At 49.6% G+C, this 22,313-nt stretch overlaps 1 protein-coding gene across 1 annotated transcript in view; it reads left to right on the plus strand.

Moving 5' to 3' along the window:
* The first annotated feature begins 10,254 nt into the window (after positions 1–10,254).
* LOC137917792 (TGF-beta receptor type-2-like) overlaps positions 10,255–22,313 on the plus strand; it is a 21,263-nt gene continuing 9,204 nt past the window's right edge. Inside the window, exons 1-5 of the mRNA XM_068760527.1 lie at positions 10,255–10,324; positions 18,402–18,546; positions 18,643–18,836; positions 21,881–21,883; positions 22,094–22,313. The exon at positions 22,094–22,313 is cut by the window's right edge and continues 52 nt beyond it. Coding sequence (XP_068616628.1) covers positions 10,255–10,324; positions 18,402–18,546; positions 18,643–18,836; positions 21,881–21,883; positions 22,094–22,313 — 632 coding nt within the window. The remainder of the gene's footprint in view (positions 10,325–18,401; positions 18,547–18,642; positions 18,837–21,880; positions 21,884–22,093) is intronic.

Genomic DNA, 22,313 nt, shown 5'->3' on the forward strand with positions numbered 1-22,313 from the left:
TTTGGACATGTCCAGAGGAGAGACAGGGACTATATCGGTAGAAGGATGCTGAGGATGGAGCTGCCAGGGAACAGGGCTAGAGGACGACCCAGGAGAAGAGACATGGACGTAGTGAGGGAGGACATGAGAGTGGCTGGTGCTGGGGAGGACGATGCAAAGGACAGGGCTAGAGGACGACCCAGGAGAAGAGACATGGACGTAGTGAGGGAGGACATGAGAGTGGCTGGTGTTGGGGAGGACGATGCAAAGGACAGGACTAGAGGACGACCCAGGAGAAGTTACATGGACGTAGTGAGGGAGGACATGAGAGTGGCTGGTGTTGGGGAGGACGATGCAAAGGACAGGGTGAAGTGGAGACGGTTGGGTTGCTGTGGCGACCCCTCATGGGACAAGAAGACAGTACAGTAGTAGTAGTTATAGTAGCTGTACCCTGCTGTGGTCTGAGCAACAGTAGATGTACACCTGTACACAGACACACTCACACACAAACACACACACACACACACACACACACACACACACAGACACACGCGTCTTTAAATTCAAATGAATAGCCAAGTTTCATCACGCCTTGCTGACCACACCCTTTAAGTAACATGAAAAGACTTCACACATGTCCAGGGCGGGGACGCAGGTGACTCTCAGGTCAGGTGAGACATCCTCCGTTGTCCTTGTGCATCGGGTCCAGTGTGAACGTTCGTAGCCTCATCACTGAACGTAAAACTTCATAAAGTTGTGCTCTGCGGCAAATACACTCGTTCTCTCTCTCAGGTAACTTCCTGCATCAGCTGGACAGTCGCTGGTGCGGCGGCGGCGCTCACAAACGCCACCACACCAAAACCCTACCCCCCCCCCCCCCCCCCACGTCTGCTGATCAGCTTTCTCTATGGAGGATGTGCATAGACCCGCTCCAGATTTGTCCATATGGGTCTGAAATGGTGCTTTCTTCAGAACCCTACTCAGGCGTGCAGAACCCCGGACCCTAAGCCGATCATCTCCCAGCATGCTCTGGGTCAGCTGAGAGGGTGGAGGCTGTTTGAGCAGGAGATGGTTCAGGACGGCTCCGCCAACAAACGTCCTGTCTGCAGAGTGGACATCGGTCTCACTGTGGACATCATAGTACAGCTTGTACACAATGTCTTTAGTCTTTGTGTTTTAAACGTGTGCTTTTCAAACATAATAAGGTGTTTTTATTAAATATGTGTTCACACAATCTAGAATGAGTGTGATAAAAGATGGCGAGGCAGTTTTCTGTAAGGCCCCCATCATCCTGCTGAAGGATTGTGCGCTATACATGCTATACACGCTACACACGCTACACATGCTATACATGCTATACGCGCTACACACGCTACACATGCTGCATGCTATACATGCTACACACGCTACACATGCTACATGCTATACATGCTACACACGCTACACGTGCTACATGCTATACATGCTACATGCTATACATGCTACATGCTATACATGCTACATGCTATACATGCTCCACATGCTACATGCTCCACATGCTGTACATGCTACACATGCTATACATGCTACACACGCTACACGTGCTACATGCTATACATGCTACACACGCTACACGTGCTACATGCTATACATGCTACACGTGCTACATGCTATACATGCTACACACGCTACACGTGCTACATGCTATACATGCTACACACGCTCATATACTGTCCCAGGGACCCAAAGTGACGTCCAATCAGTCCAGATCAGAGACAGCACAGTGAAACCCGAACCCTACGTCCCGTCTGTTTTACATCAGATACAAAGAAAAGAACGAGGATGAGGGAAGAATTGAAGTTTAGGGAAAAGAAAAGAGGCGACATTGTTCGAACCCCTGCTGAGCCACACGGCATTCAGTCGTGTCCTTACAATGCACCCACCTTATCTACTACTTATCTACTATACACACACGATGCTGGGGAAATGTTTTTCGTTATTTCCTTCTGGAAACCTTTTCTCTCGTACTTTCTGGAGAGGCGCTCATGTACCAAAAGCAATTTCCCCCCTTGGGATCAATAAAGCATTCTGATTCTGATTGGAAAGGGAAGCAAGAGAAAGACCATTCTTAAGTTCAGGTTACAGTGAAGACGTGCGTTTAACTTCGAGCTGACTTGGTTCTGTGATGGGGCCGTCCGGTGGGCTGCACCAGGGGACGTTCCAGCGCGTCCAGGTGGACCTGGAAACATCTGCAGCTGCTTCCAGGTCCGTCTCATCACGTCCCAACCGGGTCACTGTGTCCTTCAGCGCAGAGCCCAATAAAGACCAGGTTGCTGCTTTGATGTTACATCTTTACACCGTCTGGTTTGAACTTGTCTTTTCGACTATCGTTATTCCTGTGGGTGGGGGCTGGGGGGGGTTCGGCTTCGGGTGTGGCTGCCATTGCCTTCATCTTATTTTCAAACTTGTATTTGTGATCTGATCTTGGATAGACGCAACAGGAAGCACGAAGGTTGCACGACAGCAGGTGGGGAATATCTCTGTGGCTCTGGGTGAGGCTTTCCTGGTTGGACATTTCCTTTATCACACTTTCTAACAGATGAAGCCTGACAACGGTCGTGCCTCTCAGCCTGCTGGGCTTCAGTCGGGAGTGATGACCCGCCCATGTTGGGAAGACACTTCCCTGCCAGCGGTTTGGCAGGTCGGGGAAAGACAGAATGTTGGAATTGAATGTTATAAGAGAAGGAATTACATCCACATCCTCTTTTCTGTGCTTTACATCCCACAAAGTGTTCGCTCAGCATTTTCCAACCACACAGCCTCACCCATCGTTCAAGTACTTCCTCAGTGCCCCCCCCCCCCCTTCAAGTCCCGCTTTCCCTTTTGTGAGAAGCTTCAGGCACACAGTCTGCGTGGAAGCTGCTTCTTTCACTTTTGGGTGTTCAGAAATTGCTCTTGATTCATCTTTCAAATTATTTTAAGCTCCAGGAGAATGCCATGTTTCTGGACACAATGGGCATTCTTATATTGCACCAACCGTTCTACAACCTGCAAGGGTGATGCTACAATTCAATTCCAATTTCATTCAGTTTTATTTCTATAGCGCCAGATCAGAGCAGGAAGTCGTCTCAAGGCACTTTACAGGACTAGCAGGGAAACGCAGAACCCAACTTGACCAGAGAGAGCAAGAACTTTGGAGACGGAGGCAAGAAAAAACTTCCCTTTAACAGGCAGAAACCTTGGACAGATCCTAGGCTCATGGTGGACGGCCATCTGTCTGACCGGCTGGGTTGAGAGAGAGAGAGAGAGAGAGAGAGAGAGAGAGAGAGACAATGACAGGTAGGATGAGAATCAAAATAGAGAGACAGAGAGCAGGAGAATAATCAGATAAAGAGGGAGGAGCTCAGTGTGTCATGATGTTAAGCCACCAATGCTGGCCTATGACAGCATATTGATTATATTGATTACTGCATCGATTAGTTATAAGCTTTGTTAAAAAGGAAAGTCTTTAGTCTACTCTTGAACATAGAGATGGTGTCTGTCTCACGAACCAATCAGGGAGCTGATTCCACAATAAAGGAGCTCGATAACTGAAAGCTCCGCCCCCCTGTCTGCTCTTGGAAATACAGTAGTCCCTCGATATAATGCGGTTCATTTTCTACGACTTCGCTGCTTCGCGGAGTTTTTTAGTGCAATTTCAGATTTTATTTTTTGCACTTGAACGCGCCTTGAAACGGTGCAAGACGAGAGGAACTGTGAAATACGAGCGAGTCGCTATTAATCATTTCTCATGTGTTCAACCTCGTAGGTTGATCATTAAAATTAAATTCGTTATTTCTAAAAGCTATCATGTTTATTTGTTAAGCGTTTGTTTAATAGCGCTCTTATTCTCTGTGTAAAAAGAGGCTTTTATTTTGTAGGAGCATAAACGTCACGTCCCTTTTGGTCTTCGTTTCTTCCTGTTTATACATGTAGCCGCTGCCGTTCCGCTGTGCTAAGCTATCCAATAAAGCAGCATGAGAGGCTAAAGACAGCACGAGTAGAATATTTGTTCTTCTGCACTCCAAGCGGCTCTTTCCTCGACCTGCACGCCTTAACATTATTAACAGGAAAACGTTTACTGTACGTACTATATATTTATATTTCTCAAACAAATGTTTAGTTCTGAAAAGGTTTTGATCTTTGGTTTCATTCTATAATACTGAAACAATCTATTTAGATTAATGCCTGCCTGTTAAACGTGTATAAAGTCTGTGGTGAGGGGTTTTACAGCCTTAAAACATTTATGTACATGTATAATAATTGTAAAAAAAATAAAAATTACTACATTGCGGATTTCACTTATTGCGGGTTGTTTTTGGAACATAACCCCCGCGGAAAATGAGGGACTACTGTATTTGGAACCACGAGCAGGCCAGGATTTTTGGAGAACACATTTCCCCTGCATTGGCTTCCTGTTAGAGAATGAATTGAATATAAAATCCTTCTACTTACTTTTAAAGCCCTCAATAGCCAGGCCCCTCCTTACCTTACAGATATGATTATCCCATATTGCCCCACTAGAACCCTGCGGTCCCAAAATGCTGGCCTGCTCTTGGTTCCAGAAATTTCCAAGAGCAGACAGGGGGGCGGAGCTTTCAGTTATCAAGCTCCATGTTCCTGTTCAGATCTTGAAAAGTTCAGGATATCATCATGTCCCGGAGCACATCATTAACTAATGCTTGAGATACAGCAGGAGCGTTAGTGAGGCCAAAGGGCAAGACCAGACATTCATAGTGGCCACTGGGGGTATTAAAAGCAGTCTTCCATTCATCCCCCTCCCTAATTCAAACGAGATGGTAGACGTTCCTGAGCTCAAGCTTGGTGAATATGGTGGCACCCTGGAGTGTCTCTGTTACGGCCCCCAGCGTTCCTGTGTGGGGGTGGGGCTGTGTGGAGAGTTATCTTATGTCTGTGTATGTGGCGGTGCATGGGGAAGCAGTAGGGGTGTGACCACCATTTCATTTGAACCGTTTTCTCCTGTTTTTGTTAGCGTTAGTTAGGATTAAGAATTGTATTTTGGTTTCCTCCCAGGGCATAGAGAAGCTGGTAGAGTGACTGGTTTTGATTGTTGTTTTGGCCCGGGCCCGCCCTGAAGCTATGCTTCCCATTTGTTTTGTGTTTTCCACCTCCCTTTTGGAGTGTGTGTTTTGTGTTCTTGTTTTTTCCAGCGGTTTATATTGTTGCTTTAAAATAAAATCGCTTCAATCACAATGTCATCTGCAAACATCATATTCCAAGGAGCTTCCTGTCTCACCTCATCTGTTAGTCTATCCATCACCATGGCAACCAGAAAGGGGCTCAGAGCTGATCCCCGGTGCATCCCAGAACTGCTCTGGGGCGAAGGTGGCGCAGGCGGTCGAGCAGGTCGTCCTATGATCGAGAGGTTGGCGGTTCGCTCCGGCACATGTGTCCACTGTCGTTGTGTCATTGAGCAAGACACCTCACCCACCCTGTGTGAATGTTGGTGGTGGTCAGGAGGGCCGATGGCGCAAGTTGGCAGCCTCGCTCCTGTCAGTCTGCCCCGGGGCAGCTGTGGCTCCAGGAGTAGCTTCACCACCAAGTATGGAGTGAATGAATAATGCACAATGTGAAGCGTCTTTGGGTGCCCAGAAAAGCGCTAAATAAAATCAAGCATTATTATTATTAGTCTGACATACTTCTCTGTCACTCCAGAGTCCAGACTTCCTCATGCACTATTTCCTGTTTTATACTGTGAATTATTTTTACACTTCCATTGAAAATGTGTGTGTGTGTGTGTTTTCGTGCTCCTGGCAGTCCAGCAGACGCCGGTATGGAATTTGGAGAACAGCTGTGAACATGACCAAAAGAATTTACACAGAGACCGACCCCAAGACACGATCACACACACTCACACACACTCACACACACACGCACACACACCTACACACACACAGGTCAACTGCGCATCGGTTGGCTATCAGTGTGTGTCTATCAGCCACCAGCAGACTTGTGTCTTTCCTTTGAGGAGTGTCTGCTACAATCTATGAACATGCATGCTTTGAAAACAGCAATCAGGAAGTCACTGCTTTTTGAGCAGGTTGCTATGGCGATCAATGACCTGTACCTGTAGGAATGTAAGTGTGTTGACAGAGAAAGAGTGGGCAGCTGTGACTCGCTGAGGTGATGTGTTTCTTGGTGCGTGACATAATTGTGTTGGTGTATGTGGGGGTTGTTGTAGGGACTCACCAGCGGTGTGAAGGTTGCTTGGTTACTAGTGATCTGCTTTTGAGTCATGTGATTGTTTATTTAGTTCAACAGGAAATGTAAATGTCATTGTAGCATTTTTGAGGAAATGTTTGTACAATGCAATGTTCGATGTTGAGTTTCAGATGACTGGAGGTAACGGGTTTTAAGAGGGATATGTGGAATACTGGGTGGATCTGGTGGGACTCTAGAAGTTTAAGGCTGACTCAAAATGACCACTGTAATGGGGAGCAAGCTTCTTGAGGTGATTTGAAATGTTTTGTCCTGGGAGGAGAGACACACCTTCTGGCCAAACTAGTATTTAGGGGCAGGGAAAGGTATTTGTGGGCAGCACTCCGTTTCCTGGCAGGAGCTCAGTCCACAAGGACCTGGCCTTGGGATCGGAGGGAGGCCGGTTCAAGTGGACCAAAGTATGGAGTGTGTGACAGAAAAATAAATTATACTCTGAAAATAAAATGGAAACTTGTGGTACTGACGGCGAGAAGATACGGAGAACTCTGAATGAATTAATGGGGGGGGAACAATAATCCAATGGGTTGTTATGGAAAAAGATGGTCAGTGTTTAATTAAACCTATACAAATTGCAAATCATTTAAATAATTATTTTTTAAATAAGGCATGTAATTTAAAAAATAATACAAAGGCCTTTATTAATAATAGCATTCCTCGAATATTAAATTCCGTTTTGAAAGGAAAAATTTGCAAATATAGACTTCAAAGGCTGAGAATAGAGGAAGTAACAAGGGCACTGAAAACTTGTAAAGAAACATCATCAGGGGAAGATGAATTAGGTGGAAAATGTATAATCTGATAGAAAGTGACATTGCACCTGTAGTGTGTCACATAGTAAATCACAGTTTTCAAATTGGGTCAGGACCGCAAAATGGGAAAATAGCCAAGATAATTCCACTACCAAAAAATGGTGTTGCCCCCATAACGTTTTGGCGCTCAGATTGCATTCAGTCTGTTGTTGGCAACTGAAGAGTAAAGAGCAGTAATCCGCCTTGGTCTCCAAGTCGTTCCTCATCCTGCCACATTGGCGACCCTGACGTGATCCTCTTGGGTGAGAGACCTATTCTAAGTGGTCGCCACAAAACAACCATTTTCAGATCTAAACAGTCGGCCAATTCTACGGATACAAATAAAGTAACCATGAACCTTGAATTAGTATACTTCAAATACAGAAAGCTGTATTTGAGGAAATATAACTATACTTTAATAAAAACAACTTAAACACCAAATACCAACATGCCTACAGAGAGGGATACTCCACAGCTACGGCCCTGGTTCTAACCTGAATACCAAATACCAACATGCCTACAGAGAGGGATACTCCACAGCTACGGCCCTGGTTCTAACCTGAACACCAAATACCAACATGCCTACAGAGAGGGACACTCCACAGCTACGGCCCTGGTTCTAACCTGAACACCAAATACCAACATTCCTACAGAGAGGGATACTCCACAGCTACGGCCCTGGTTCTAACCTGAACACCAAATACCAACATGCCTACAGAGAGGGATACTCCACAGCTACGGCCCTGGTTCTAACCTGAACACCAAATACCAACATTCCTACAGAGAGGGATACTCCACAGCTACGGCCCTGGTTCTAACCTGAACACCAAATACCAACATGCCTACAGAGAGGGACACTCCACAGCTACGGCCCTGGTTCTAACCTGAATACCAAATACCAACATGTCTATAGAGAGGGACACTCCACAGCTACGGCCCTGGTTCTAACCTGAATACCAAATACCAACATGCCTACAGAGAGGGATACTCCACAGCTACGGCCCTGGTTCTAACCTGAATACCAAATACCAACATGTCTATAGAGAGGGATACTCCACAGCTACTGCCCTGGTTCTAACCTGAATACCAAATACCAACATGCCTACAGAGAGGGATACTCCACAGCTACGGCCCTGGTTCTAACCTGAACACCGAATACCAACATTACAGCAAGAACGTTTCCTTTACCAAAAGTAAGATTCAATAGTATGAAAAAAACTTTCACACACAGAGCAATGGAACATGCTATCAGAAATAATGATTAGGGAAGAAAAAACTACAATATTTAAATCAATACTGAAACAATTTTTATCAACTAAGATGGACTGAAATTAAATGAACTTGAGGCGTATGAAACATGTGTATCATTGCATCTACAATGTATTGAGTGATTGATTATTTTCTGTGTCCTGTGTAATGTCATGTTGTATTTTTGTATGTCATGAGTTGTTTTGGACCCCAGGAAGGATAGCAACAGCTCTGCTGCGCTAACAGGGGTCCCATCAATAAACTAAACTAAACTACGTATTATAGTATATATATATATATTATACACATAGATACACATACGTCTCATGCCTCCTCTTCCTCGGCCCTGGCTGATGATTCTTATTATTTCTATTGTTTTATCTTCATGTTTATTTAGCTGTTTCTTGTTGTGGCATCGTAATCTGGTTGTGCCGTGCTTCTCTGATGTAACGCCTGAATGACAACAACGTAGTATTACTGTAATGTAAAATGTGGTTTTATTATGAGTTTAACCTTCAAGACAGACGCCAGTGCTAACAACAGTGAGGGGGGGTTGGACGGTACGTAAACACTTTATACAGTCATTGTACCTTACAGGTACTCTTACATAAACATAGTAGTTCTGTCTCTGGAATGCTTCGTGTTCTTGATAGCATCTAGTACAGGTATCGTACATATCGATGTACTCCGCTCCTACTGGCGTGTCCCATCACTTACGGACACTACGGTCATATTGATGAATAATTTTGTGCTTCATCTCCATCTTCATCATCGTCTTTTCTTCACTGCCATCCTCACAGGTACAGCCAGAATCACTGAAGGACTGAAACGCTCGCAGCGCCATCTAGCGTCAGCATCTGGAAGTGGCTCGTCTCTCAAATTTATACTCGCATCGCAAAGAAAGGGGGTCCTGTCTGGCGTGGTCGACCACGGGAGGGCGTGGCCAGGAGTCCAGGTGACTGCATCACTCAGACGTGGGGGGGCATGGCCAGGAGTCCAGGTGACTGCATCACTCAGACGTGGGAGGGCGTGGCCAGGAGTCCACGTGACCGCATCACTCAGACGTGGGGGGGCGTGGCCAGGAGTCCACGTGACCGCATCACTCAGACGTGGGAGGGCGTGGCCAGGAGTCCAGGTGACCGCACCACTCAGACGTGGGAGGGCGTGGCCAGGAGTCCAGGTGACCGCACCACTCAGACGTGGGAGGGCGTGGCCAGGAGTCCAGGTGACTGCATCACTCAGACGTGGGGGGGCGTGGCCAGGAGTCCACGTGACCGCATCACTCAGACGTGGGGGGGCGTGGCCAGGAGTCCAGGTGACCGCACCACTCAGACGTGGGAGGGCGTGGCCAGGAGTCCAGGTGACCGCACCACTCAGACGTGGGAGGGCGTGGCCAGGAGTCCACTGGACCGCACCACTCAGACGTGGGAGGGCGTGGCCAGGAGTCCAGGTGACCGCACCAATCGGAGCCAACACACAGCCAGGGCTGCAGCCGGAACAATTCAGCCTCGGGTGTGGCTTCTGGTTTGGGCTTGCTGCAGAGCAAACCCTGAGTACCTGTAGTATCTGCCCTGGAGGAGGGGCCTGTTCTGGGGCCCACCCACTTGGAAAGTAGTCCTGTGGTTGAACCAACAGTGAAAACACGACGTCGTTGGTTGAGCTAATCTGGAAGGATGAGTGTTGGTTGAATATCTGCAGACAAACCTCGTCAGGCTGGAGCTGAAGGTCGAACCTGATCAAGGACTCGCGTGTTTATGGTCCCAAAACCAGCGAGGGAGGAAGAGGAGGGAGAGGAGGGAGAGTCCTGCCTCCCGCCTCCGGTTTCCTGGAGAAGTGTGTGTGCGTGTGCGTGTCTGTGTGAGAGAGAGAGAGCGCGAGCAGCGACTCTCCAGCTGCTGCGCGCGTCGGAGCGCACGGCGCAGCGGACACGAGCTCCTTCCTCTCCCGGATTCTCGTTCATGTCAATGAGAGTCTTGGAAACATGGACGCACGGCGCGGAGCCCTGTCTTTGATCTTTCTCCTGACGCCGCTCCTGGAGCCCGGGACTGCCGGTGAGACACGCACGTCCTGCTTTTCTCCAGCGCGTTACGCATGGCTCTCCGGAGAGCTGACAGGTGACGCACGCGCGGCCGCTCGGGAACTGCACGCGTGTTCACACGCACGTGGATGAAGCTGATTGGTCCGCGTGCTCGTGCTTCCGAGTTTGACTTGAAGCTGCTTCTCTCTGCTGACTTTATAAACTCTTGACCGATTTGAGCGGTTCGGTTCTGCTGCTCTCCACTAGTCTGTGTTTGGAAGAGGTTCGAGCGCTAAATAAATGTGCAGCAAGTTGCATTCTGGGAATGAGGATGAGCATTTTTCAGATTTAAACCTTCACGGTCGGACAGAGGCGACTCGGCTCTGCAGGGTCCGAGAATGGGTTGTTGGTTCCCGGCCGGAGCGGACCTCGTTACATTTAAGTGTGGATCAGGATGAAAGGGGAGGAGCTGCGTTCAGATTTCCGTCCCACTGTCCCCTGTCTCACTGTAACAGACATGTCCAGTGTCCAGCTCATGTCTTCTGGTGTCCGTTGCTCTTCTCTCTGCTGACTGTCGCTGCCCTCCTCCCAGAGCGCGCCCTATTTTCAAGCTGGAAATCCCACATACCAGAGGGGCTGAGCGGTGGCGTTGCATTGAATGTGTCACAAATAGACACAAACGTCCACCCACATGCCCTCATACGCCCACACGGGGCGCTTCTTATTACCCCGCCCCCTCCAGATCAGCCTGGAGGAGGCCCCTCCAAACACCAGGACTGGAGGAGGCCCCTCCAAACACCAGGACTGGAGGAGGCCCCTCCAAACACCAGGACTGGAGGAGGCCCCTCCAAACACCAGGACTGGAGGAGGCCCCTCCGAACACCAGGACTAGAAGAGGCCCCTCAGACCACCAGGACTAGAGGAGGCCCCTCAGACCACCAGGACTAGAGGAGGCCCCTCCAAACACCAGGACTAGAGGAGGTCCCTCCAAACACCAGGACTGGAGGATGCCCCTCCAAGCACCAGGACTAGAGGAGGCCCCTCCAAACACCAGGACTAGAGGAGGCCCCTCCAAACACCAGGACTGGAGGAGGCCCCTCCAAACACCAGGACTAGAGGAGGCCCCTCAGACCACCAGGACTAGAGGAGGCCCCTCAGACCACCAGGACTAGAGGAGGCCCCTCCAAACACCAGGACTAGAGGAGGCCCCTCAGACCACCAGGACTAGAGGAGGCCCCTCCAAACACCAGGACTAGAGGAGGCCCCTCAGACCACCAGGACTAGAGGAGGCCCCTCCAAACACCAGGACTGGAGGAGGCCCCTCCAATGAGAGGAGAGGAGCCACTTTGACCTCCTTTTAAGTGTTTTCTTTTGAGTTTTGACCCCCCTCCCCTCGTGCTCCCCCCACCTGACTGGACTTTGCTGACGTCTCAGGTCAAAAAGGTGGAATGAGTGAAAGGTGACGATGAAGACGTGTAGAATGAGGACATTACTGCCGGGTTCGATGGAGGCGCATTGAGAAGTTCAGCCTCCTGCTGTGGCAGCTACAAACCGTAGGACAGCCTGTTGTGTCCTCTCACTTATGTTAGAGGACAAAAAGGACGACACGCGTAAAGGATGGCACGCAAATTCTTCAAGAGGATTTAAATAATAATTGTATTCCTGGTTGGCTCTGTCGGGGGGTCGTGTGTTTGAGCCCCATGTTGGGCATTCCAGTTTTATGGGCAGCGCAGTGGCGTAGTGGTTAGCACTATTCCCTCGCAGCAAGAAGGTTCCGGGTTCGATTCCCTTCCGTGTGAGTTTGTATGTTCTCTCCGTGTCTGCGGAGCTTTTCTCCGGGCTTTGCCCAACAAACATGCAGCTTTGGTGAATTCACAGCAAACTGTGTGTGGAACGTGTGCGTGAGCGGCTGTTTGTCCTCTGTGTGACCCCGTGATGTGCTGGCGACCCTTCTGGGGTGTGCCCTGCTGGGATAGGCTCCAGCAACATGAACAGACGGAGCTACACATCCGGGCCGGGGGTGGGGGATCATCTCGGTGGGATCTCCTCTCCACAGGGAACCGGCTGTATGTCTGCACATGGATTCCTGGAGACACACTTTCACGGTGTTGCTGCTGCTGTTGTTGCTGTTGTTTTTGACAGCACCACCGTGTGACGGTCTTTAGACGGTCCAGGCTGGGACCGGTCTGTGTGTGTGGAGTTTGAATTAGTCGAGTAATGACCTACAGCAGTCTGTCCAGGACCTGGGCACAAGCTGCCAGGGGGGTGGATGTGGGTTTTAGGTTGGCACAGACGCCACAAATAGAAGACGCTGAACCCTCCTGACATCCTGAAGGTTGCGACCGGAGCTGCTACGGAAGGTCCCAGCGGCCGCTGAAATGACATCGTGGTTGGCTGGAGTTGAAGGTTTTTCAGTTTCCATCCATGTCGAGCAGTTTGAGGCGGACCTTCCTGTTCATGGTGTCTCGTTTCCTGTCTGCCCTCCTGCCTGCTGTGCGCTCACATCCTCAGTGGCTTTGGAAAGAAGGGAAAGGGGAGGAGGACCGAATGACATGAACAATCCTGTCTTCATATACTCTGAATCTCACACTGCATATTCTCGTTGATTTACACACTTTGTCTTGACTTCGTCAAGAGCAGACATCAGGGCGGCACGGCCGGAGCCACCAGGAGAAGTTCACGAGAGCCCACGCGTTCCTTTGTGCACCGTTCACGCTGTGGTTCCTCCACACGGAGCAGCGGTAAGAAAAGCGACAGTCGAAGTGCTCTCGCAGCTGGAACGGTGAGCCGCGCACGTCAGAGACCTGAAAGCCGTTAACATTGTGCACCAGCATGACCCTTGAAGGGAGGAGAGGAGTGTCCGGCTGCAGCCGCTAACCGTCTGAGACCAGGAGCTCAGCTCTGCTACCAGGAATGCAGGAAAGTGGATCACTTTGGACTTGGACTCGTGCAACAGGAAATATTAAATACCAATATTTAGAATAAAATGAACAGCAGCTCAATCGCCAGGTTCTTGTCATCCACTTCAGAATACTTCCACACCGCAGACGTACTTTCTAAAGTATGTACAGTATTTGTATTTATTTGCTGACAATGCACATCAATGACCATTTTACTTTCAAGAAATAAAAATGAAAACGTAAATGAACACGGTTGCAGCCAAAGGCCGATTTCCATTGTCAGCCCCCCTGCCAGTCCAGGCCAGGTCCTAAAATACTCGCGCGACTAGCTTCAAGCTGCTCCGCAGGAAGCGATACCACGACGCACGCTGCCGTGTCTGCTGGAGAGGGCTCACTCGGTTCCACCGCGTCCCTCCATGTCTGATCAAAAGTCACGTCAATAACTATCAGCGGCAGTTCAACACCTCCATCGTTGAGTCCGTCCTCACCTCCTCCATCGTTGAGTCCGTCCTCGCCTCCTCCATCGTTGAGTCCGTCCTCACCTCCTCCATCGTTGAGTCCGTCCACACCTCCTCCATCGTTGAGTCCGTCCTCACCTCCTCCATCGTTGAGTCCGTCCTCACCTCCTCCATCGTTGAGTCCGTCCTCACCTCCTCCATCGTTGAGTCCGTCCTCACCTCCTCCATCGTTGAGTCCGTCCTCACCTCCTCCATCGTTGAGTCCGTCCTCACCTCCTCCATCGTTGAGTCCGTCCTCACCTCCTCCATTGTTGAGTCCGTCCTCACCTCCTCCATTGTTGAGTCCGTCCTCACCTCCTCCGTCGTTGAGTCCGTCCTCACCTCCTCCATCGTTGAGTCCGTCATCACCTCCTCCATCGTTGAGTCCGTCCTCACCTCCTCCATCGTTGAGTCCGTCCTCACCTCCTCCATCGTTGAGTCCGTCCTCACCCCCTCCATCGTTGAGTCCATCCCAGGGTTATAATAGTTTTGGATTTTTAATTATAGTTTAGTTTTAGTTAGTTTTGAATTTGTTTTCTCTAATTCAGTTAGTTTTAGTTAGTTTTTAGAGTGGATTTGTTAGTTTTTATTAGTTTTAGTTTTGTTTTTTTTAGTTTAATTTCGTTTTTATTAGTTTTAGTTTTTTGTACTTTCAGTTATTTGTCAGATGCAGGATTAAAATATAATAAAATAATACAACTCAACAAAAGATAACATATAAAACATTTATTCAGTAATTTTAAACAACCAACCGTAACAGTCCGCAGCATAGCTGCTAACGTGCTACAATCTCGGACTTAATACTTTATTTGCCGCTGATGATTTGCTCTCAGCGTGGACGAGCTTTCTGGCTCTTGATATCAGCGAGTCAGTATTTGGGTACTTCAGGCAGCGTTCAGGGTGAGCTGAAGGGTGAGAGCACCCTTCAGCTGGAACTTGTTGGTTTCTCCATCTGGCAGTTCAAGCTCTGAGCAAAAAGAACAAACAAATGTAAAACACACAAAGAATAGTACAGTTAAATTATTATGTATTAATTAGGACTGTCTGTAATAACGCTTGTTTTTACAGCAGGGATAATAACGTTACTTGTTTCATGATGTTTAATTTCTTACACTGTTAGCACCCTAAACTAGTTTCCCCAGGATAACCCATTAAATATTGTATATTTATAATGAAGCCCAATATTAGATCTGAAATCATGACATGACAATAACGATGATTTCAGTGTGACAATTATACATTTCAGGTTTTAGCAGATGGAGGCTCCAACATTTGTGATTGGCATTTTAGGTTTTGGATCAGAATGAGTAAAATAAATAATTTATTTCCTCTCCTTTTGGGACTTTATGGGGTTTTAATATCAATTAAAGTTTACAACACTGATTATTGTTACATTTTATATCAGCATTAAAGGTCAACAAGACTAATGTATTTGGGACTAGAACCACTCACCAACGTGTTCAGTGTCCTCGTCGTCCGTCTCTAATCCAATCCACGGTTCATCCAGACCATCTCCAGGTCCTCCTGGCTGAGGGGGGCTGCGTCGGGGGGGCTCCATCGGGGGGCTCCTCACTTTGGGCTTGGCTCCAAGCAGCTCATCTTCTTCTCATGTCTCATTAATGCAGCGAGCCATGCCCCCCCAGTGTGTGTGTGGGGGGGGGGGGGCTCCAGTCGGTGCAGGTTAAAAGCAGTCCCTTATTGTTGTCTCGGCGCTTCGTGCCGGCTTCCGTCGCTAGTGACGTCACCAATCCGATTCTCAACGAGCAGTGACGGGAACAGCCGGACGGAGCCGCCAGCACGCGTAACTCCGAGCAAAATAAATCAATTTCAAAATCGATAAAAACGAAAACGAAGAGATTTGTGTCTTTAATTTTTATTAGTTTTAGTTAGTTTTGTGAACGGACAATACCGTTTTCGTGTTCTATTTTAATTATCGTTTTTATTAGTTCTAGTTAACGAAAATGTTTTTTTAATTCTAGTTTTCGTTTTTTCGTTAGTTTTCGTTAACTATAATAACCCTGGTCCATCCTCACCCCCTCCATCGTTGAGTCCGTCCTCACCTCCTCCATCGTTGAGTCCATCCTCACCTCCTCCATCGTTGAGTCCGTCCTCACCTCCTCCATCGTTGAGTCTGTCCTCACCTCCTCCATCGTCATCATCCTACTCGGTTCTTGTGCTGGATCCAGTCAGTGCACATAGTCCATGAGGAAAGAGTCCCAGCACTCGTCTGCCCCTGAAGCTTCAGAAATGGCTGGTAGTCATTTCTATACCCAGCAGTCTACCTGTCTTCTCACTGCTTGTTGCTAAACATATTTTGATTCAGGCAAAACTTTATTATGTCATCCTTTATCCCTTTCAGAGTCTTGTGTGCCAAAAGGCACAGGCGAGAGGAAGCAAGTAGACGTTACACAGGTTTAAACAGCGTCGGTGATTCGTGGAGGAGCTCCTCCTCCTCTCAACCATTGGGATTCGTTGTCTCCGCGCTGCTTCTGAGGCTCGTCGACACGCTGCGCCCTCAAACCTGGACTCTGTCTGACGCCATGTGTCCTGACGGTCTGTTAACTGTGCTTCCTGTCAAATGAACGATCCAGCCTGTGGAGATGTGATCGGGGGTCAGAAACCGACTGCTGAAGGGCCATCTGTCGGGGGGAGGGGGGGGATCTGGTGGATCCCGCTCTGGTCTGCTTTCACCGTTGCTGCTGCCATGTCTGCCGATTCGGCGCTAGTGCAGGCGGCGCTGGGAGCTGCTGTTTTGTCTACGTCTTGGGGTTCAGATGTGTGTTGTTGTTGTTGTCGGTGAGAACGAGGCTCCTTTTGACAGTCAGGTCATCTCAGCTGCATGCCTCTCAGTCAGCGGGTCGTTCTCTGGCATGTTCCTGGGCTGGGTGTCGCTCCGTGGCGACGTGTGCTGACAGTTATCTTAGGCAACAAACTCATATCTGATCCAAATGGTGCAGAGCTCCAAGGAAATCCCCCCCCCCCAGCGTGGGATGGTTCTCCCACCCACCCAGTCCTGCACCACCCTCGTACGACACACAAAGCTTCATCCCACCCAGGAAGTCAGCTTCATTTCAACACAAATGCCACACAACACACGTTGACCTTTCTGTTGACCTTTCTGCTGCTAGTCTAACAGCTAGCCGGCTTCTGAGGCAGCGGCTCCGAGGCCAGCAGGCGGCAACCCTGGAGGCAGGTCTGAGCTGGTCACGGAGCAGAGCGGCGTCTCAGAGAACGGCTCGGAGACGGTGCTGATTACACTGCAGCCCAGTAGAACGCGCCTTGTACCGCATGCAGTACCTGCAGAACCAGCAGGGCGGCGCTGTCAGACAATGTCAGCATATCTGGGCTGATTGCTCCTGTCAGTTCTTTCATTGCTTCAGCCCCCAGAATCAGGGAACTGTATCTGGGCGGGCGTTTGGGTTTAACCATGTGAGTCCTGATGCAGAAGTTGTGAATCATTGATCATGTAGTCGATTAGCTCTCACGCTAACGTTGATCAGAACGTAGCTGGACTCTGATTTGTTGCTTCTCCGTTTTAAAGGCCTCTCGGAGGCTTTGGGTTTGGTTTGCAGCTCGGCCCGGCTACGTGCTGATTCCGCTGGGCTCGGCTGTGTGTTCGAGAACCGAGGTTCCATTGTACGCTTGAGGAATGGGCGGAGACTGATTCAGAGAACCAGAGAACATGTTTGTGTTTTTTCTTGTATTATGTTTTGCTTGCCTTCGTGTGTTGCCTTTTTATTTCTTGTGTTCTGTGTCTGACCTCGTTCCCTCTCGTTGTTACACCTGCTCTGATTGTTACACCTGCTCTGATTGTTACACCTGCTCTGATTGTTACACCTGCTCTCGTTGTTACACCTGCTCTAATTGTTACACCTGCTCTGATTGTTACACCTGCTCTGATTGTTACACCTGCTCTGATTGTTACACCCGCTCTGATTGTTACACCCGCTCTGATTGTTACACCTGCTCTGATTGTTACACCTGCTCTGATTGTTACACCTGCTCTGATTGTTACACCTGCTCTGATTGTTACACCTGCTCTGATTGTTACACCTGCTCTGATTGTAGTTTGCTAATGCTAATGATGATATTAAAGTGCGTTGCATTAACAGGCAGCGCTTTCCAAGGCGATCATGTGTTACTCTTGTATTTATAGTTGCTCTCAACCAAAGACCTGCATGGTCTGTCTCATGTCCAAGAGACATGAGGATTCTATTGATGACTCCTCCCAGCTCGGATTATTACCTCCGTTGAGGACGTTGTGTTTTTGATGGTGTTTGTTTATTTGTTTGTTTGTCTCGGTTTCATTCAGATTCATTAAATTCTGAGAGCGATCCGGATTCCCGTCTGGATACAGAAACATCTGGATTTTCCCATTTACTTATAATGGAGGCTTTAAAAAATAATATCTTGTAAAATCTGCATTTAATTCACTGGCCAAGAATCCCAGTCATAAAGGGGTCCGATATGAACCATCATGAAACATGTTTTCTGGTTCTGATCCAGATCACCATGTGGACGGTGTGGATCCAGTTAGGAGGGGAATGAGCTGCTTGGAGGAGGTCTGTGCTCTCTGAGTGCTTTTCTAGTTTATTAATGGACCAACGTGTTCCTGCTTCAACCCGAAGCAGCAAGCAGAGCGCTGCAGTGACGCCGTTCTGCGTTTCCATGGTGACGACATGAATCCTGATGCGTGCGCGTGTGTCCTCTGCAGGTATGCCCCACTTCTACCCCATGAACCAGCTGTGTAAGTTCTGTGATGTGGAGCTGTCCTCCTGTAGCGGGACAGGGACCTGCACGTCCAACTGCTCCATCACGTCCATCTGCGTGGAGCCGAACGACGTCTGTGTGTCCATCTGGTACGTCAGCGGGAGCAGAACTTCAGCTCCTAGAAGGGACTCGCTGTCCTACGCTGTCCTGCAGGTCTCTGTACGCTCTGTCTCTGGGCCTCGTAGGAGAAAGAACGGGACGGGCTTCTCCGTGGAAACCCTTTGTCACAACCCGTCCGAGCCTCTGTACGGCATCATGCTGGACGACTACAACAGCTCCACCTGCGTGATGAAGGAGAGGAACACAACGAGTGGGACGGCGTCCTTCTGTTCCTGCACAGACGAGGACGAGTGCAACGACAAGATCACGTTCTCTCCCAGTGAGTACATGAACATCGTCCCCGTAGGGCTCCTAAAGTCTCCACAAGAAAAGGACGGCATTTCAGAGCAAGATCCGTAGAAATATACATATATATATATATACACATACAAATGAACTGTCCACGCGCCTGTATGGAACCCGTCCACGCGCCTGTATAGAACCCATCCACGCGCCTGTATGGAACCCGTCCACGCGCCTGGTTGGAACCCGTCCACGCGCCTGGGTGGAACCCGTCCACGCGGCAGGGTGGAACCCATCCACGTGCCTGTATAGAACCCATCCACGCGCCTGGGTGGAACCCGTCCACGCGCCTGGTTGGAACCCATCCACGCGCCTGGGTGGAACCCGTCCACGCGGCAGTGTGGGCCCCGTCTCATAAGCGGCTGTGCAGCTCATCAGATGCTATTTGGTTAGCAGCGAGCCACATTTGTACTCTGTGAATGAGTAAATATATTTGTGTCCTTCTCCTTTATTGCTGCTTGTCTTCCCTTCAGCAGTAAATCCTCTCTTGGTTCTCCTCCCATCGTCCCGCCAGCGTGTTCTGGGTTTTAAACCGAACTTTCAGTAGCTGTGGGTGTTCCTTTGGCTCTTGTTCATGTTGCTAATAGCGACAGCAGCTAGTGTCATCGTGGCAAACAGGAAGTGCTGTTTGGGAGACGCTCCTAGCGTCCCGCTAGCGTCCCCCTCCGTGAGTCTCAGACTGGACGCTGCAGAGCTCAGACACGTTTCCTGTCTGTGTTTAACTCGAATCAAAAACATTTCCAGTGCGCGGTGAACCGGCTCTGGGCACGGAACACCGCTAACCCTCGCTGCCTCGCCATGATGCTGGGGTTGGGTTCTCAGAATCTAAATGTACTTTTTAAAGCTCTCATGCCGTCACATGTATCACTGAAGGTAGGCAGTGGCAATTAAATGGTATTTACACATACCATAAATATTTGCCCCGGGTAATAGCCCTTTGTTTTCTCATTTGGGACAATCCTTTCATCCCAAAGGTCAAACAAAGCGTTGCATCTGAACCGACTGTGATGTCGGACGACAAAGTACACAATAATATTATGACATCATCATTTCAGCTCCTCCCCTGACTGCTGACATCACAGTCTCACAGTAATGAATGCATGCAGGAATGTTTCTCAGGATCCTCAGGATGACATGGACTGGTTCTGCTGGGACTGAGTGGACTGGTTCTACTGGGACCGAGTGGACTGGTTCTACTGGGACCGAGTGGACTGGTGATACTGGGACCGAGTGGACTGGTTCTACTGGGACCGAGTGGACTGGTTCTACTGGGACCGAATGGACTGGTTCTACTGGGACTGAGTGGACTGGTTATACTGGGACCGAGTGGACTGGTTCTACTGGGGCCGAGTGGACTGGTTCTACTGGGACCGAATGGACTGGTTCTACTGGGACTGAGTGGACTGGTTATACTGGGACCGAGTGGACTGGTTCTACTGGGGCCGAGTGGACTGGTTCTACTGGGACCGAATGGACTGGTTCTACTGGGACCGAGTGGACTGGTTCTACTGGGACCGAGTGGACTGGTTCTACTGGGACCGAGTGGACTGGTTCTACTGGGACCGAGTGGACTGGTTATACTGGGATCGAATGGACTGGTTCTACTGGGACCGAGTGGACTGGTTCTACTGGGATCGAATGGACTGGTTCTACTGGGACTGAATGGACTGGTTATACTGGGACCGAGTGGACTGGTTCTACTGGGACTGAATGGACTGGTTCCACTGGGACTGAGTGGACTGGTTCTACTGGGACCGAATGGACTGGTTCTACTGGGATCGAATGGACTGGTTCTACTGGGACTGAGTGGACTGGTTCTACTGGGACCGAGTGGACTGGTTCTACTGGGACCGAATGGACTGGTTATACTGGGACCGAGTGGACTGGTTCTACTGGGACTGAATGGACTGGTTCTACTGGGACCGAGTGGACTGGTTCTACTGGGACCGAATGGACTGGTTATACTGGGACCGAATGGACTGGTTCTACTGGGACTGAATGGACTGGTTATACTGGGACCGAGTGGACTGGTTCTACTGGGACTGAATGGACTGGTTATACTGGGACCGAGTGGACTGGTTCTACTGGGACTTGCTCTCTCCTGTCGTGGACGTCCGTTCTGCATGCTCTGCTCAGAATGAGAGGCAGAACTAATTGTTCCCGCCGTGGATTCCTCTTTTGCGCTGTGTGCTCGTCGAGCCTCTGCCAGACCTCCACCAGTCACTGGGATACTTCAGCCGGTCGATCAGGAGATCAGGAGATCAGGAGATCAGCCGTTCCAATCCCAGCTCTGACTGTCCACTTGTCAAAGTGTCCTTGGGCAAGACGCCGAGCCCCAGATTGCTCCAGTGGGTCGGGCGACACCTTGCATGGCAGCAGTTGCCCACTGGAGTGTGAATGAATGGGTGAATGTGAGGCCTCATGTAGAGCGCTTTCAGCTTGCATCCGTCACGGTGACTGGAGTCTTCCACACGACATGAAATGGGGATGTTAGCGTATTTCTCTATTTTGATGAACAAGAGGTAAAAATATGAAAAGGGAATTAGAATGAGATTCTGAGTCCTCTGAAGAAGAGGATGAGAAAAAGAGAAATGGAGCGATGAAGGAAAAATACTCTGTGCGTATTCCAGGACGTTTATTGTTATTTTTAACTGGAATCTTGGCGTCTCCTTCAGCCGTCATTCAGTCACACAGCAGACGGCTGCAGAGCTAAATGTTCCAGCAGCGCTAGGAAGGTTCAAGGGCGGAGCTATAGTTCAAGGGCGGAGCCGTAGTTCAAGGGCGGGGCCGTAGTCCAAGGGCGGGGCCGTAGTTCAAGGGCGGGGCCGTAGTTCAAGGGCGGAGCTGTAGTTCACACACACACCACCAGTGGTTTCCTGCTCCGCTGCCTGCAGTCCAGCGTCTCTCCGGGTTGGGCTGGAATGCGTTTGCTGATTCTGTTTTGTCCTTTCAGGTTTTTGTTTTGGACCAATCAGGAATCGTGATTTGTTAGTGTGTTTATTTTGCATCACACTCAACCAGAGGGTTCCCGGTTCAAGTCCCGGCCCAGACAACAATACGGAGTGTGGACTGGTGGCTGGAGAGGAGCCAGTCTGCCTCCGGGGCACTGCCGAGGTGCCCTTGAGCAAGGGCCCCAAAATAACCTGGTTATAACCCACCCACTCGTTTTCCTTTCAGTCCCACCCCCCATGGCGCACCTCCACCTATCCATTCATCGTGTCTGTTCTTCCCCAGTCGTGGACCCGACCCCTGACGACCCGCTGGTGTCTGTGCTTCTGGTCAGCCTGCTGCCCCTGCTGGCGATGGGGCTTGTGGTCGTGGGAATGTTCCACTGGTACAGAGCCGCTCGGCGGCGCGTGATCAGAGCGGCGTGGGAGAGCAGCGTGAAGAAGCGCAAGCCGAAAGCAGGCGGGCTGGACTGCGGCGACGCCTGCGCCATTATGATGGATGACGA

Source organism: Brachionichthys hirsutus, chromosome 3 (genome assembly GCF_040956055.1).
Source record: "Brachionichthys hirsutus isolate HB-005 chromosome 3, CSIRO-AGI_Bhir_v1, whole genome shotgun sequence".
NCBI classification, from domain to species: Eukaryota; Metazoa; Chordata; class Actinopteri; order Lophiiformes; family Brachionichthyidae; genus Brachionichthys; species Brachionichthys hirsutus.